Below are 14,510 nucleotides of genomic sequence, written 5' to 3'. Positions count from 1 at the left end.
ACCTGCCTCTGCCTCGGAGTTCTGGGATTAAAAGCATGTGTCACCAAGCCATCCAGAGACATCTTTGATGGGGCTTGGTTAGACCTTGATGATAACTCTAGTTTAAAAAATATTTGTTGCTTGTGAGTGTGTGTGTGTGTGTGTGTGCATGCACACATGTGCGCACGTGAGGGCAGGCACCTGCAGAGACATCAGACCCCTGGAGCTGGAGTTACAGGCAGTTGTGAGCCACTTGATGTGACACTGGGAATCAAACCTAGGCGGTCTGTAAGAGCGGCACATGCTCTTAACCGCTGAGCGGTCACTCCAGTTGCCTCCTGGATATTTCTTTCCAGATGTCTCACTGGCCTCAAATTTACCAAATAGGTGAGGCTGTCTGGCTATGGAGCCCTGGGAGCCCTCCCGCCTCCACTTCCCCAGCACAGGTATCACAAGAGAGCATCACCACCCCTGCCCTTTGCATGTAGGTTCCAGAGATTGATCCCAGCTGCCCATGCTATCCTGCCAAACACTTTACCAACCAAGCTGTCTCCCAAGCCACAACGTGGACGGTGGCAGAGGATGTAACATTTATATTTAGGTGGGTCTTATTTTTGTTTTATTTCTACACAAAAACACAAGACACCACACAAAATCTTACACTTGATTTGGGTGTTTATTCCAGGCTGGGCCAGTCCTCCAGAGGATGGAACTCTGCTGTCCCTTCTCTCTCTCATGCTGAAGAGAAAGGCCCTGGTCTGCCAGAAGTGTGGTGCCTCCTGCTTTGGGAGCGCTTAAGAGACGTGCATTCTTACAAATACAGGAGTCAAGTTCTCTTTGTGAATGTTCCTAAGATAGAGTGATTTCATCTCTTCATGTTCACAGAGAATCCTGCCCCTGAATTCTTCCCGGCCAGGCAGGGTGCTCTCAGATCAGGGAAGGCACACTTGCGAGTTCACCCATAATCTTTGGGGACAAGCACTCAGAAGTCCAAGTAGGGAATTGGAAGCTTTGGGCAATCGGCTGCCTGGTACCTTATTACTACCGTTATCCCAGCAAGGTGGCCAGGCTGGCCCAGCACAGCCTAGCCTTCAAGGTCTTTTTGGTTGTCCTTTTGGTACAGGGAAGTTCCAAGGAACTAGTCAGGAAAACCCAGAAGCCTGGGTCAGAATCCCAGTCTGAATCAAAGAAATGGAGCTGGTCACCTGCTTCACCTACCTCAGACAGTGCAGGGACCACTCAGGGGTTCTGCACAGTGACTCCAACCATGAAAGTTAACTGCAGCCAAGATCATGGAGAGGGACTTCTACCATCAGTCCAGGGCCTGGCCCTAGGGACATCTGCTGCAGATGGCAGGCCCTGTACCCGCATCTCCAGTTGGCTCTAGAAGGCACTGTTCCGTAAGCTGCGGCTCCTGGCTGCCAGGCAGGGTCTGGGCAGGCACAGGCGGCGTTGGATCTCCAGTTGGCAGAATCGGTTCTGGTTGGACACTCGGGTGGCTATGCCCAGCCCACAGGTGGTTGAGCAGGGGCCCCAGGCTGTGCTCCAGTTTGGACAGAGGGCATCAGCAGAAGCCGGAGTGACAAGGGCAGAAAGTTGGTGTCCTGGGAGTTAGAAAGAAGAGAAGTTGGAGCCCAGCAGCTCGGTCAGCTCACCTGCGTCCATCACAGGGAACCTGGCAAGGCTGATTAGCCTTAGTTTCTTGCTGAGCATTCTGCTGACATTGGTCACGAAACAACTAACAAAGGCTAATGTTGTGGTAAATCTCCAACCCCAATAAGCCCATGCAAGGAAAACGCAACTTGGTTGCATATTTCTAAACTGAACGCCTGTATTGGGCAGATGCACCTCTACACCACTTTCTTCCCCAGCTATGAAATCCCTGATACTGCATTTTCTCCAGGCAAAAAAGCACTTCTACCTCCATCTTCCTTCCAACAACTCTCCCTCTGCTGGCCCCCCATTCACAGTCTCCCCCAACTCCTCCTCCTACCTGCCTCTTCCTGTCTTGCTGGGGAAAACCCTGACACCTTATTTTAGTCCAGCGATTGGCTATCTGTCATCTTTCTTAGCCAATCAGATAATTAAGGGAAATTCCTCCACACGCCATCTTTCTTTTTTTTTTTCTACCTTCCTACTCACTGATACTTGGTGTCTTACCACTTGTGTGCCATGGTACTGTGGCCTGAAGAGCCCAAGATGGCAGGCTCCCCATGGCCTACCTTTTCTTCCCTGATTCTCCTTTCCTTATGATTGATGTTCTTCCTCCTAGCTCTGACAGCATGTGGCAATGTCTAGAGACATTTTCCACTGTCACAGTCAATGAAAGTAAGCAAGGGCCTTGGGGGAGGGGTGTTGCTACTGACATCTAGAGGGTGGAGGCAAGGTTGTCTTTCTACATCCCACATCATATTCAACAGCCCACCCTCCCACCACCCACCTCCCTCTCCATCACCCACCTCCCTCTCCACCCGCCACCACAAAAGATGACTCAGCCCATCCCAAACATCACTGATGCTGATGGTGAGAAACCCTGCTCAGCACAGACATCACACAGATACTCCCAGGAACACAGGTCACCTCCCAATCACTGACACTAGCTAAAACAGAAGTTTTCCTGGATAGTTCTGAAACCTTAGTTTCTTTGCTAAGGAATAGTCTGCACATGCTCAGTGCAGGCCCGAATACAAAACTATTTTGTTGAGCTTTGGTCTGTTGCTATGTATTGTAATGCTAAATTCCAATTGTAGGTCTAGGCCTACAAGCAACTTTGAATGTTTACAAGCTTTTATTGAGCGACTTCTCATGCTTACAAGCTTTTATGGAGTGACTTGTCATGTTTACAAGCTTTTGTTGTGCAAACTTTGCCCCTTGATTTAAAACTATTTGTTAAATAAAATTAGCTACAGCCAGTTACTGGAGGGACTGGAGGTAGGTGGGCTTGGAGTGACCTGATTGGAGGATGGGGATAAATGAGAGGAGGAGGAAGCCTGCATGAGGGGAGAGAAACCATGAGCACATGGCCAGGAGAAACAGCAAGTGTCTGGGGCACACCACTGGGGAGGCAGCCAGGCCTGCAGTCAGAAGAGTGGACTAGGGCTTACCCCCTGTAACTGTCAAAGCCAAATAAAATAACCATAGTCTGAGTCTCTTTTATTTGTAAGCTTGTCTGGAATCAGCTTAAATTGTTTCCACGACACTGTTTTTGATACACAGATGATTGAGTCTATGGCTACAGAGGAATAACTGCAAGTGTGCTCATGGTCCTGTACACAATGGAGGTCAGATGGGAGGCAGGGTTTTTATATGGCTTTTTGATATGAAGGGTAGGTGTTAGCACCATCTTCCAGTTGGAGAAACTAAGGCCAGGAACTTCAACAGCCGTCTCAGAGTCACCCAGCAAGCATGGCCAGAGCTGATGGGGGGGGGGGGGCATGCACAGAACCACTTCCTGGTCACCTTCCCCAGTCAAATTCATGTGGTAAGAACAGTGTTTTTAAGGAAACAGGACAACAAAATCCCAGAGTTGAAAAGTTTATGGAAGGATGAAGCTGTCTTGCTCAACGCCCTCTGACCTGCCCTGGGCCGTGGGCCAAACTCCAGTCTTGCCTGGTCCAGATTTTATATAATCTTTTACCTATGGATTTTTACCTAAATCCAATCATGTGTTTATAATATTATAACTTGTCCACATGTATTTAAGTATCAAAATATATTATATACATATGTATTTTATATACTATATTATTCTGTATTTATTTTCTACACTCTTATGCCACTTATATTTATACTGCTGTGAGATGCAAAATTTCACTCAGGAATGCTAATGCTCCTTCCTCCTGCACCCCACCCACCCAACTCAGCCCTCTGAAGTTGAACTCTTATGTCTTAAGATCTATTTATTCTTATTTTATGTGTGTTTTGCCTCTTGTATGTATGAACATAATGCGCATGCCTGGTACCCACAGTGATCAGAAGAGGGCATCGGCTGCCCCTGGAACTGAAGTTATGGGTGGTTCTGAGCGACCATGTTGGTGCTAAGGACTGAACCTAGATCCTCTATAAGAACAGCAAGTGCTCTTAACTACCGAGCCATATCTCGAGTCCCTTGAAATTTATTTGTAATGACTTCTTAATTAAAATGATATCCCTAAGTGGTTTCCTTTTGGTTTGTCAGCTTGTCAGTTTTGTTGCTAGGAGCTGCTGCAGCTGAGGCCCTGGTGGCCCGGGATCTACCCCTCCCTCACTCACCTTGGGTCACGGAAGGCTGGATCGCCGGCGGTGTCAGTCTCTGGTCACACACCCACTCGGGGCAGCACCTTCCCGGCACCTGTATTCGCCTGGGGTGTGGGCAGTCCCAGCTGGGCAGCCGCACATCTTCTCTGCACAGCGGCAGGCAGGTGAAGCCACCACCATCACAGCGGCACAAGACCCTGCAATTGGGTTTAAAGGTCTCCCCATCCAGGTACCTGCGGCCATTCACCTCACAGCTCCCGTCATCCTCTTCCACTGCACAGGGAGGAGAAAGAGGACCAGCACAGGGTCCTGAGGTCAGAGCCCAAGACCTGCAGCCTGTGCTGTCCCCGCCCCTCAGCGCACCCCTGCCCCACTGGCTGGCCCTCCCTCTTCAGCAAGACAGAGAGGCATCTGGAAGCCTGCCTTGGGCTTCAGATCTGTATTTTCTTAGCTGTGGGCCAAGTAATTTCACTTCTTGCCTCAGTTTCTCCATGTGGAAAAATAGGGTATGTTGGAACTTATTTCACAGAGCATTATAGAAGAAATGAACTTATGCGTGTGACGAATCTGACAAAATGAAGCCTTGGCTTATGGATTGTAGCTTGACTAGCAGGTTCAAGGCCCCCAAGCCCGATCTCCAGCTTTGTATAAACGCTGTGGTGGCATGCTTGGTGGCACTCCTGTAAGCCTAGCATTTGGGAAGTGGTGGCAAGAGATTCAGAGGTTCAAGGCCAGCCTGGGCTAGACACCCTTCGATGTTAATAATCTTTAGGATTTAGCATGGAAGCACACCCTGGGACTGGGGCTTCACGCGCAGCCTTTGTCTTCTTCCTATGTGACGCCATCCCTGTCTGGTCAGGTTTCATTTTCTGGTTCTAGAGCTTTATGTCAGCTGCTTAAATCCTCTGAGTGGCCCCATCGCCATCGATGATAACAGAAACTCGTGCCCTCAGGCCACATGGGCCAGCACAGAGCACCCAGCACAGGGCCAGGCACGTAAGGAACACCTAAGGAATACACAGAGATGCCTTCAGATGTGGGCCTTCATGCCACTGCCTGTCTGCAGGGCTGAGGCCCAGAATACTTTCCATGACATCCCCTTATTCTCCTCAGAGGATGATTCTCTGTTCCCACTTCCTCCAAATCACAACTCCTTGGACACAAAGACCTTCTGACCTGGACCCTGTTGTCAATGGTTCCCTAGAAACCTCACAGGCAGCTGTGCCTTGATCCCTACCTGGCCTTGCCACTTCTGGGTTCATCCTACCACATCCACCACACACATGCATGTGTGTATGAACACACGTGCATGCATACGCGCATGCACGCACACACACACACACACCTATCACACACACCCATCACACATACACTGATCACACCACTCACACACATCACACATACCCATCACACACAGTTATACACACATCATACACACCTATCACACACACACATCTCACACACACACATGCTCATCACACACATATACATTCATCACACACACCCATCACACACACACTAATCATACCACTCACACACACACACACATCATACACACTCATCACACATACACACCTATCGCATGTACACACACATCACACATACCCATTACACACACACACACACACACACACACGCGCGCGCACACACACCCTGACTTCTGCCTCAGCTTTGGCCCCCAGTTACCAGGATGACCTGACAAACAGAGGCATGTTTAGGAAAGTCAACAGGAGGACAGATGATAACTTTAGCAAGAGTTCCCCGCACCTCATAGACCATCAGCTGGGAGCTGGCGGGTGTGGGGCGTGTGGGGCTGGGCAGCCAGTCCTTCAGTGGGGTAGCTTTGCATGGGGAGGTTCCTTGACATTGCAAACCCCATGAACTGTCTCAGGATCCTACCCAGCTGTGCCCATGCCCAGCAGCCAAGCCCTTGTTTCCTCCAAGCCTGCTTCAAATCCCCTCTGCTGGCAACCTCCCCTTCCATCCATGACACCAGCCTTCATCTGAGGTCCTCAGCCTCCCTGAGCACAAGCCGTGGCCTTGCTAGCTGGGAATCTCTGGGTTCTTTCTTCCCTCCGGAAGTCAGTAGCAAGGCAGCAATCGCAGAGCTACAGGTTTTTTTCCTTCCACCACTTGTAAGCTCTGTGACCCACTTAAGTGATTTAACCCTTTCTGAGCTGAGCTCCCTCACCTGCAAGATAGGGGCTACATTGGGATCTACCTCTGTGTTAAGGATAAAGTGAAGTGGACTCCTATGGTGTTTTCTCACAGGACATAGGACAGGGCTCCCGTGACTGCCAGCTCCATTAGAACATCCGCTGGCATCCACGTGAAGCCACGAATGTTTGCTGAGCACCTCCTGTGGCCTAGGCCATGTGCCAGGCAGTTGTAATTCAGGATGTGTGGGCACATGGGCAAACGTCCTCCCCACTGGAGCACTCCAGTGGAAATAAACACAGCCAACGAGCCAAAGCTGCATTGCCTGGTGTTATATAATGCACCAGGCCTAGTCAAATATTTGGCGAAGGTACTAGGGGTATTTGCAATTTCTTAAATATAGTGACAGGGCCTCACAGATGAAGTGGCACTTGAGTCGGAATGTGAAGGAAGTGAGGGAATTTCCCACGTGTGCGCCTGGGGAAAGAATGAGCATAGAGGAACCTCCAATGCAAAGGCCCTGTGGTCCAGACCCTGACCTGGGTGCTCAAGGCTGGTATGGCTGGAGCAGAGAACAGGAACAAGAAAGGGAAGGGAGGAGGTTGTTTTGTCAAAACATGAAGTATACTTAGAGAAAAATAGATGAATTGTAAAAACAAATAAAAACAACAAAACAAAAACTGAGCCATCTCTTTCTGTAAAGTTTCAACTGGGGTAATTTTGCTTTTGGGGGCCCTTGGAAAGGTCACCACCGACAGCTGATGCTGGCACCTCAAAGGCAGAGAGGGAGCTGCCAAAGGTCAGGCCATGGAAAGCTTCTCAGTAACAGCGGTCCTGGTACTGGGCATCAAGTCCTGCCCCAAAGTGTCAGAGGTGTGACACCTAGGCCTGAGAGAGAGTGGTGAGGGATGTCACACGTCCAATGCCACCAGAAAACAGCATGGTGTGTGTGTGTGTGTGTGTGTGTGTGTGTGTGTGTGTGTGTGTGTGAGAGAGAGAGAGAGAGAGAGAGAGACAGAGACAGAGACAGAGACAGAGAGAAAGAAAGAAAGAAAAAAAGAAAGAAAGAAAGAAAGAAAGAAAGAAAGAAAGAAGGAAGGAAGGAAGGAAGGAAGGAAGGAAGGAAGGAAGGAAGGAAGGAAGGAAGGAAGGAAGGCAAGCAAGCTTGAGGCTCCCAGTCCTGGTATGGAGGGAGTGGACTGTTACTTAAATCTGTTTGGAGAGGGAACAGGCTGTAGGGCATAGAGCACGCTAGTTAACATCTTTGAGCCTCAGTTTCCCTTTTTGTAGAACTTGTGCCACAGGACAAGTGCCCAGCACTGCTGTGGCACACGCCACTCCCTCATATAGCCTGTGCACCCTTGCTCTCCACGGGGCCGTACATTTGCCTAGGGCAGCTGTTGGCCCAGCTCTGGAAGCTTGCTATGATGTGGATGTGTGTGAATGGAAATCACCATCAGGTCCCAGCAGAGGATGAGGGGAGAAACAGGGAGCGGGTCCTTGGGTCACCAGTTGAGCTGAATAAACCTAGCGCCTAAAGTGGGGTGAAAGAGATACAGAGAGTGGGCTCCACTTTGACTCTGGATCTCATGGCCTTGACACCCTCCTCCCCCCCCCCCCCACACACATACACTGGTCTGGCAAACCTGCTTACAGAGGCACACAGCCCCGTGGCCACCGGGGCTTGCCCCAGGCTGACACACCAGGCCCTGGCTGGGGTCGCAGACATGCAGGTGGTCGCAGGACTCCCCCAGCCTCCGCGCACACACTTGACAGCAGCCACAGCCATCCAGCACCAGGGGTACCCCCGGCGGGCACTGGGGTGGTGTCCAAGGACAGGCACAGGGGGTCGGGCACAGCTGGGCGCACACCTGAGGAGACAGAAACCTCACTCAGTTTTGACTATCATGGAAGGTACGGAGACTCTCACAACTGGTCACTTCTGCGCCAGACCAGACAGTGTGGGATCCTCAGCATGGCCTCGGGGTCAGGCAGAACCTGCCTTCAGCCTGAGTCATGCCACACCGTGCTCCTAAGAGGTGGTCCTGCCCTGACCTTGAGCAAGGACTCAGGTCAGTCTCAGTTCTAGGCTCTGCCTTATTGGCTTCTTGAACTCTCCAAGCCTGAGCATCCTCATTTGTAAAAGGGGGACAGGAAATGATGTCACTAACCCCTGAGCATGGATAGGGGGTCAACAATGTGTCTAGCTTTTTGTTTCTTTGTTTCTGGCTTGCACATGTATCCGTAGCCCTCAGGTGTTTATGTGTTTATGAAGACATCAACATCGGGGAGGAATGTATCAGTCTCTAACTTTTACTTTTGAGACAGAGTATCTCACCAAGACTGACAATCCCGGATTGGTTAAGCTGCCTAGCCAGGTGAACCTGAAGATCTGTCGGTTGCTGCCCGCTCAGCTCTGGGAGGTAGAGATGTGTCCCACTGTGAGCGGCTGCTACACATGGGTGTCTGGTCTCAATCTGGGGTCCTCGGACTTGCATTGAGAACCTTTTACCCACCAAGCAATCTCCTCACCTTCCCAAACGTGGCTAACTCCGGTGGCCATCTTTGCTATGCACTCACAAAACGGCAAGTGCAAAAGCCTGAGGAGTGATATGAAGTGAAGGGTGTGTTCTTACCCCTCAGGCTGAAGGAGTCAAACGGAACATGCAATTTCCAGGTCTTGACACAGCCCAATGCGTTTCCCAGCCTTAAGTGCACAATCAGATTAGCCAGGAAAGAGCAATACAGATTCCCCAGCCTCCTCTGGGACTCACGAAACAAGAAATCACAGAGGCAGGACCTGTGATCTATTTAATATGCTGTCTAGAAGCTTCTAAAAACCATCTAGGTCCACAGCCCCTCTGGCCCAGCCCACCCCAACTCTCCACCCCCATATCACACCATTACACTCCCCGACCACCCTGCACAAATGGGAACTCCTTGAAGCAGGGTCACCCAGTCAGATCTAGGAGTCGTACCACGCCCACCTCGCTGATGTGTACTCTCGGCCCCAGAAGAGGACACTTCTAAAAGAGGCAAAAACTGAGCCAGGGGCTCAGTACCCATTCATTGCAGGGCTTCACCCCAGTGTCACCCACCCCAGTGTCACCCACCCACAGAAATACACAAATAAAGTACCAGAAGCCATGAGCTCCCGAGAGGGCGGGGACCAAGAGGGAGGTACCACTTAAGATGTTCCAGACTGCCTACCCCACCAGTGGACGATCAGTCTTCAACAGGAGTAGAAGGCGTCATATAGAGGATTTTAATTTAGGGAAAAAAACCTAAAGACCCAAAACCTCTTGATGGGCCCAAGAAAACCATGATCCGTTTACCGCGGACCCCCATCCTGCCCACCCCTGGACCAGAGTCCCCCCCCCCCCCCCCAAAAAAAAACCTACTTTCCAGGGCCCGCAGTTCTCACTCTGGCCAGCAGGGGCCGCCCCAGAGTTGCTGCTTGTCTGACCAGTGAGTGGTCCCTACCTAAAGCCCGGCACTCTGCGGAATTTCAGGATCCAGAGGGTCCCTGGACCAGTAGCCTCTGGGAGCTTGCCTTGAGCATGCCCTGTCATCTCTCCAAGCCTTCTGTGTAATCTCAACATGGCATATAATACATTCTTGGGTAGCTCAGTTGTAATTGTTTTGAGAGGAAAGAAACGGACTTTCGGAGCAGGGGTCTGACTCCCTTGGCTGAGCAGAACTGGCTAAGCACAAAACAAGCCTTCTGCTGAGCCCTAGGCCTGCTGCAGGCTCTTGGTAGCTTCTGGCTTCTCCGGGTCCTGACTCCAGGAAAAGCCACTAATGATACCCTTACGCTGAGCGCTGTGTGGACACGGTTTCCGTTTAGCCCTTTCCTGTGAGGTACGGGTGGCATGTCTGATTTAAAGATGATGAACTAACATTTAGGAGACTGAGGCAGAAGAATTTTGAAGTTAGCCTGAGCTACATAGTGAGTTCCAGGCCAGCCTGGGCTACAGAGTGATACATTGTTTCAGAATAAACTCCAAAACAATGAGGACAAAACAGGCGGTGAATACCTGGAAAGCCGTGGGACAGGATCGGAATCCAGGATGGTGGGAAGCCAGGGCCCAAACTTAACTCTTGAACCTGTTGTCCTCCAGGGGCTCCTTTAGCACCTGAACCTCGGCCTCAGCTCCTGCCCTCAGTTCAAGGACGGCGACTAGGCGGGGCAGGTGTTCTTGCTTAGCATGTGGAAGCAGCGCCCCTCTGGCCTCCCTCCTCTCCCCACCTTTGCTGACCATCCTGTCCCCATATCCAAGCTGCCTCCTTTGCCTTGGTCTCCCCAGACTAAGTAACTAGGTCTCTGGTCACTGTCAGCCCCCCATCAACATCACTTCACTATTTCCAGGTTCCCTGCTCCTGCCCCAGTCCAGAGCCTGGAGCCCACCGCCTGCCTGGAAGACCCAGAATTCCCTCCCCTGGGAAGGGTGTGGCTTCACACCCTCTCCGTGATGGCACTCCCAGGTCTCTGTGCCAGATGTCAATCAACTTCCCGGACCAGGAAAGAATGGCTTCACAAAGGTCACTCCGGTGGCCAATCTAGGGCAGGCAGCTCTTCCTCAGCCTCTCAGAACCCTCCCGTCCTGGGGTCCAGGAGGCTCCCTAAGCTACCCACTCCAGCACCATGTTCTGTCCACCCCCTTCCAAGACGGGAAGCCAGTTGGTCCAGGGAGGGAGATGTTTATACCCACACTCCACTGGCTCCAGGCCCTAACTCCTTGTTACTGGGAAGTCAACAGCCAGTGTGAGGTATTGCTCAGGTTAGGGTGGAGAGACACAGACTAGGGTTTCCTCCAGACACAAACATGTCTGCCCCAGTCTCCACCATGAAGCTCTTCTTTTGTTCTTTTTCTTTGCTGTGTGGCTTTGGGCATGTTACTTACCCTCTCTGAGTCTCCTTTGGCCAAAACAGGACAATTTCTTGTAAGACAGTTGTAAAAGTGAAATAAATGGAATTACTCACAAGTGAACTAAAAGATGTCCTATGTGAATCAAGGGACAAGGACATTTACCACAGGGATGTCTCCTGTTCTCTCTGATCAGGGCTAAAGGTCACTGGCTGCCTGGGGGCCAGCATGCCATACCCTCAGGGACTGTACTCTGCAATCAGACCCCAGCATCCATCTCTGTCCTGGTTCAGAGCTACATAGCACCCACATCCAATTTAGTTTCTGTGAGGAGACTGGAGGGTCTCACTGTCCTCTTTTAGACACTCATCTAGGTCCAGGACCTGTGCTATCGTCTGTGGAGTAGTTCTCCTCGGTGGTCTCCTCGGAGGCCTCATGAACATTGTACCCATTCAACCAAAGCTGAGGCTCAGAAAGGGAAGGACACTTGCCTGAGATCACACAGCAGAACTTGCAAACTGTCTGGGCCCAGAGAGGGAAGCCTGGGCACAAAGACCAGACTGTACCCAGTGTAGGGCCTTTCCAAGAGCTCTAAGTTGTGCCCACACATCTATCCCACCACCCAGAATTCGGCTGTCTTTCAAGACCGGAATGTCTTACCACAGAGAGGAGCCAGAGGAAGGAGGTGGCCAGAAGATGGATCCGTGGGCTGCCCCTCATGTCACCGTGTCCCTTGTGGAGCCAGCTTCAAACCTGGGGGGTGAGACCTGAGTCTATTTTATGTTCTAGAGGGAATGATGTCCCTTCTAAGTGAATACAGAGAGAGAGGGAAGAAGACACACACACACACACACACACACACACACGCACACACATGCACACACACACACACACACTCGTGCACACACACACACATTTATAGATTTATAGTCCTTACACCTCTCCCCATGGTCCCAGAAATAAGCCCAGTTACCTGAAGGCGAGGCTGTGGAGGCCACCAAGAAGGAGTCTGACAGTGTGTGAAGCCCAAGCCACCGCAAGTGCCAAATTTAGGACAAGCTCACAGGAGCCTCTCAGCTCCTCAGTTCCCAGCAAGAAAGACCTCCATCCCAAGCCGCTGCCACAGTAGCTGCAGCCTTGCCAAGGCCCCTGTCCCACCCCAGGGTCCTCTGGAGATCAGAAGCATCTGTCAAATGCTTTGCAGATCTGACCCACGGTGTCCTGAGCCCTGTAGCTCAGGCTCTGGGCACAGAGCAGACCCAGCCTGTGGTTTGTTTCTGGCTGGGAGACTGGCAGCCACCCAGAGGTGGGTGTGACCCAGAGTAGCGCTTCCCTGGCGGCCTGTCTGCTCTTGGCAACCAAGAGCCTCCCTATCCTCCTGGGCCTAGTGTGGCCCTAGTGTGGCCAAGTCTAAGCAGACAGAGCCTACTGTGTGCTGGCACTTGCTGGACTCTGCTGATCTGATTGAGCTAAACTGTCTCTGTCGGATTCTACCAGCTCTGAGGGGCTCTGTAGGACTGGAGACACAGAACAGACCTGGGACCAGAGCCTGGGGGATGGGGGCACAATGAAAACAGTAAGGAGCCCCACCTTGTTCAGGCTAAGGGTGGGATACAACTTCTGAGGGAGATGCCATTTCTGAAAGCTAACAAGGCTCTGCCGTAGAATGTTCCAGAGGGAACAGCATGAGCAAATTTCCAGAGGAGGGACCTAGCAAAGTAGCCTGGCATACTCAGTGCAGAAGGTGCCTGGTGGGCGTGTGGCTTCCTGGGCACTGGACTGGACAGGAATGTGCAGAGAATGAAACACAGGATTCACATCACCAACTGTATCCATTGGGTACAGGGGATGCCCTTAAGGTCCTATCAACGGATGCTGGGTAGGAGGACATGGGATTTAAAAATCAGGGTGCAGAGACAATCTTCTGTGTTCTAGGTAAAATCATCATCTGTCGATAAAAGGCTGATTGGCCAATGAGCTGAGGCAGGAAATAGAAGGCGGGACATCTTGGGAGGGGGAGGAGAGGTTCTGGGATAGAGTCAAGCAGGAAGAGATTCGCCCTGAACGTTGATGGACGCCTGAAACTGGCATGCGCAGAATAGAATAAACAGGTTAATTGATTTGTGAGCTAGTGGGACCGAGCCAAAGCTTTAGGCCTGGGCTGTTATTCAGAAATAATTCCTTCTCAGAGTCATTATATTGGGAACTTGGGCGGGGGTAGAAAAGCCTGCGGTTATACCAGGGTTACCGCCCAAGTGATGGAGTGTGTGCTTCGCACACATAAATCCCTCAGTTCCCCAGCATTGTGCAAGAAACTGGCTGTGGTGGTGCGTGCCTGCAATCCCAGCACTTGGGAGGTGGAGCTGGAATATCAGAAGTTCAAGGCTGTCCTTGGTTACATAGAGAGTTTGAATCTAGAATGGCTACAAGAGCTCCTACTAGAAGGAGGAGGAGGAAAGGGGGAGGAGAAGGAGGAGGAAGAGGAGGAGGGGAAGAAGAAGAGAAGGAAAAAGAGGAGGAAGAGGAGGTGGAGGAGGAAAAGAAGGGACAGGGAGGGTCTAAGGTGCTTGGAGAGGGCTGTGATTCCCAACACCTCCACCAGTTACAGTGCAACATACCTGTGAGCCCAGAACACAGGAGGCTAGCCTGGGCTACAAAGCAAGACCCTATCTCAAGAGAAAATTAGCATGGAGTCTACAGGTTCCTTCCAGGTCACACACAGGCTGTGCCTACCACTGTGGGTAGAATATCTAGAAAATAAGTCTAAGCGACCTGCCTCAGTGGAGGCCTAAGGGAGACATGGCATGGCCGACTTCCGTACTTGCTGTTTGTAGCTCCCTGCTTGGTCTTTTCTATGTTTATTGAGACTAGGCTATGCCACATGTATGACACCAGCGGGATTGGAAAGGCAGATCGCTGTCATTTGGTTAGGTAGTGGGGGCAGAGGAATGACACACAGGGCCGGAGTCAGGCAGGTGTGGAGTGAGAAGCAGCTGGACTTTGTGGCTGGCATGCGAGGTGGGCATAGACAGTGGCTGGTACGCAGTCAACTCTGAGCCAGGCTTGGCACCCCTCTCTCGGTTGCTCATCCCCTCTGTGGCCGCACAGAAAGTCCGTACCCTCTCTGGGTCTCAGTCAGACCTGCACAATGTCCACGCTGATAACTGTCTATTCCCTGCCACCATCTCCAAGAGCCGAGTTTGTGTAAGACAGTGATGCGCTGAGCTTGGCGGCTAGGCAAGGCCCTGTGGCTAGCTTCCTGTTGTGAGC

The 14,510-nt window shown here is 51.4% G+C and overlaps 1 protein-coding gene across 1 annotated transcript; it reads right to left on the bottom strand.

Annotated features, from left to right (window-relative positions):
- Positions 1-647: 647 nt before the first annotated feature.
- On the bottom strand, positions 648-12,514 carry Ccn5 (cellular communication network factor 5). Its single transcript, XM_052181557.1, has 5 exons — positions 12,214-12,514; positions 11,901-11,993; positions 8,027-8,243; positions 4,231-4,488; positions 648-1,583 (listed from the first exon to the last, which is right to left on the bottom strand). The coding sequence occupies exons 2-5, from the start codon at positions 11,958-11,960 to the stop codon at positions 1,363-1,365; spliced, it is 756 nt and encodes a 251-aa protein (XP_052037517.1). The 5' UTR covers positions 11,961-11,993; positions 12,214-12,514; the 3' UTR covers positions 648-1,362.
- Between the last annotated feature and the right edge of the window lie 1,996 nt (positions 12,515-14,510).

Source organism: Apodemus sylvaticus, chromosome 5 (assembly GCF_947179515.1).
Source record: "Apodemus sylvaticus chromosome 5, mApoSyl1.1, whole genome shotgun sequence".
In the NCBI taxonomy this organism is placed as follows: domain Eukaryota; kingdom Metazoa; phylum Chordata; class Mammalia; order Rodentia; family Muridae; genus Apodemus; species Apodemus sylvaticus.
The sequence above is the reverse complement of the archived record's forward strand: the minus strand, read 5'-3'. Positions and strand labels throughout refer to the sequence as shown.

What these genes read in the sequence shown, in the direction of transcription:
- Ccn5 (XM_052181557.1), bottom strand. Translation starts at nt 11,960, where the DNA reads ATGAGGGGCAGCCCACGGATCCATCTTCTGGCCACCTCCTTCCTCTGG. An exon ending in CCACGGGGCTGTGTGCCTCT is followed by an intron (nt 4,489 to 8,026) that starts GTAAGCAGGTTT and finishes CTCCCTGTGCAG; the next exon opens with TGGAAGAGGATGACGGGAGC. An exon ending in CCAGCCTTCCGTGACCCAAG is followed by an intron (nt 1,584 to 4,230) that starts GTGAGTGAGGGA and finishes TCTAACTCCCAG; the next exon opens with GACACCAACTTTCTGCCCTT.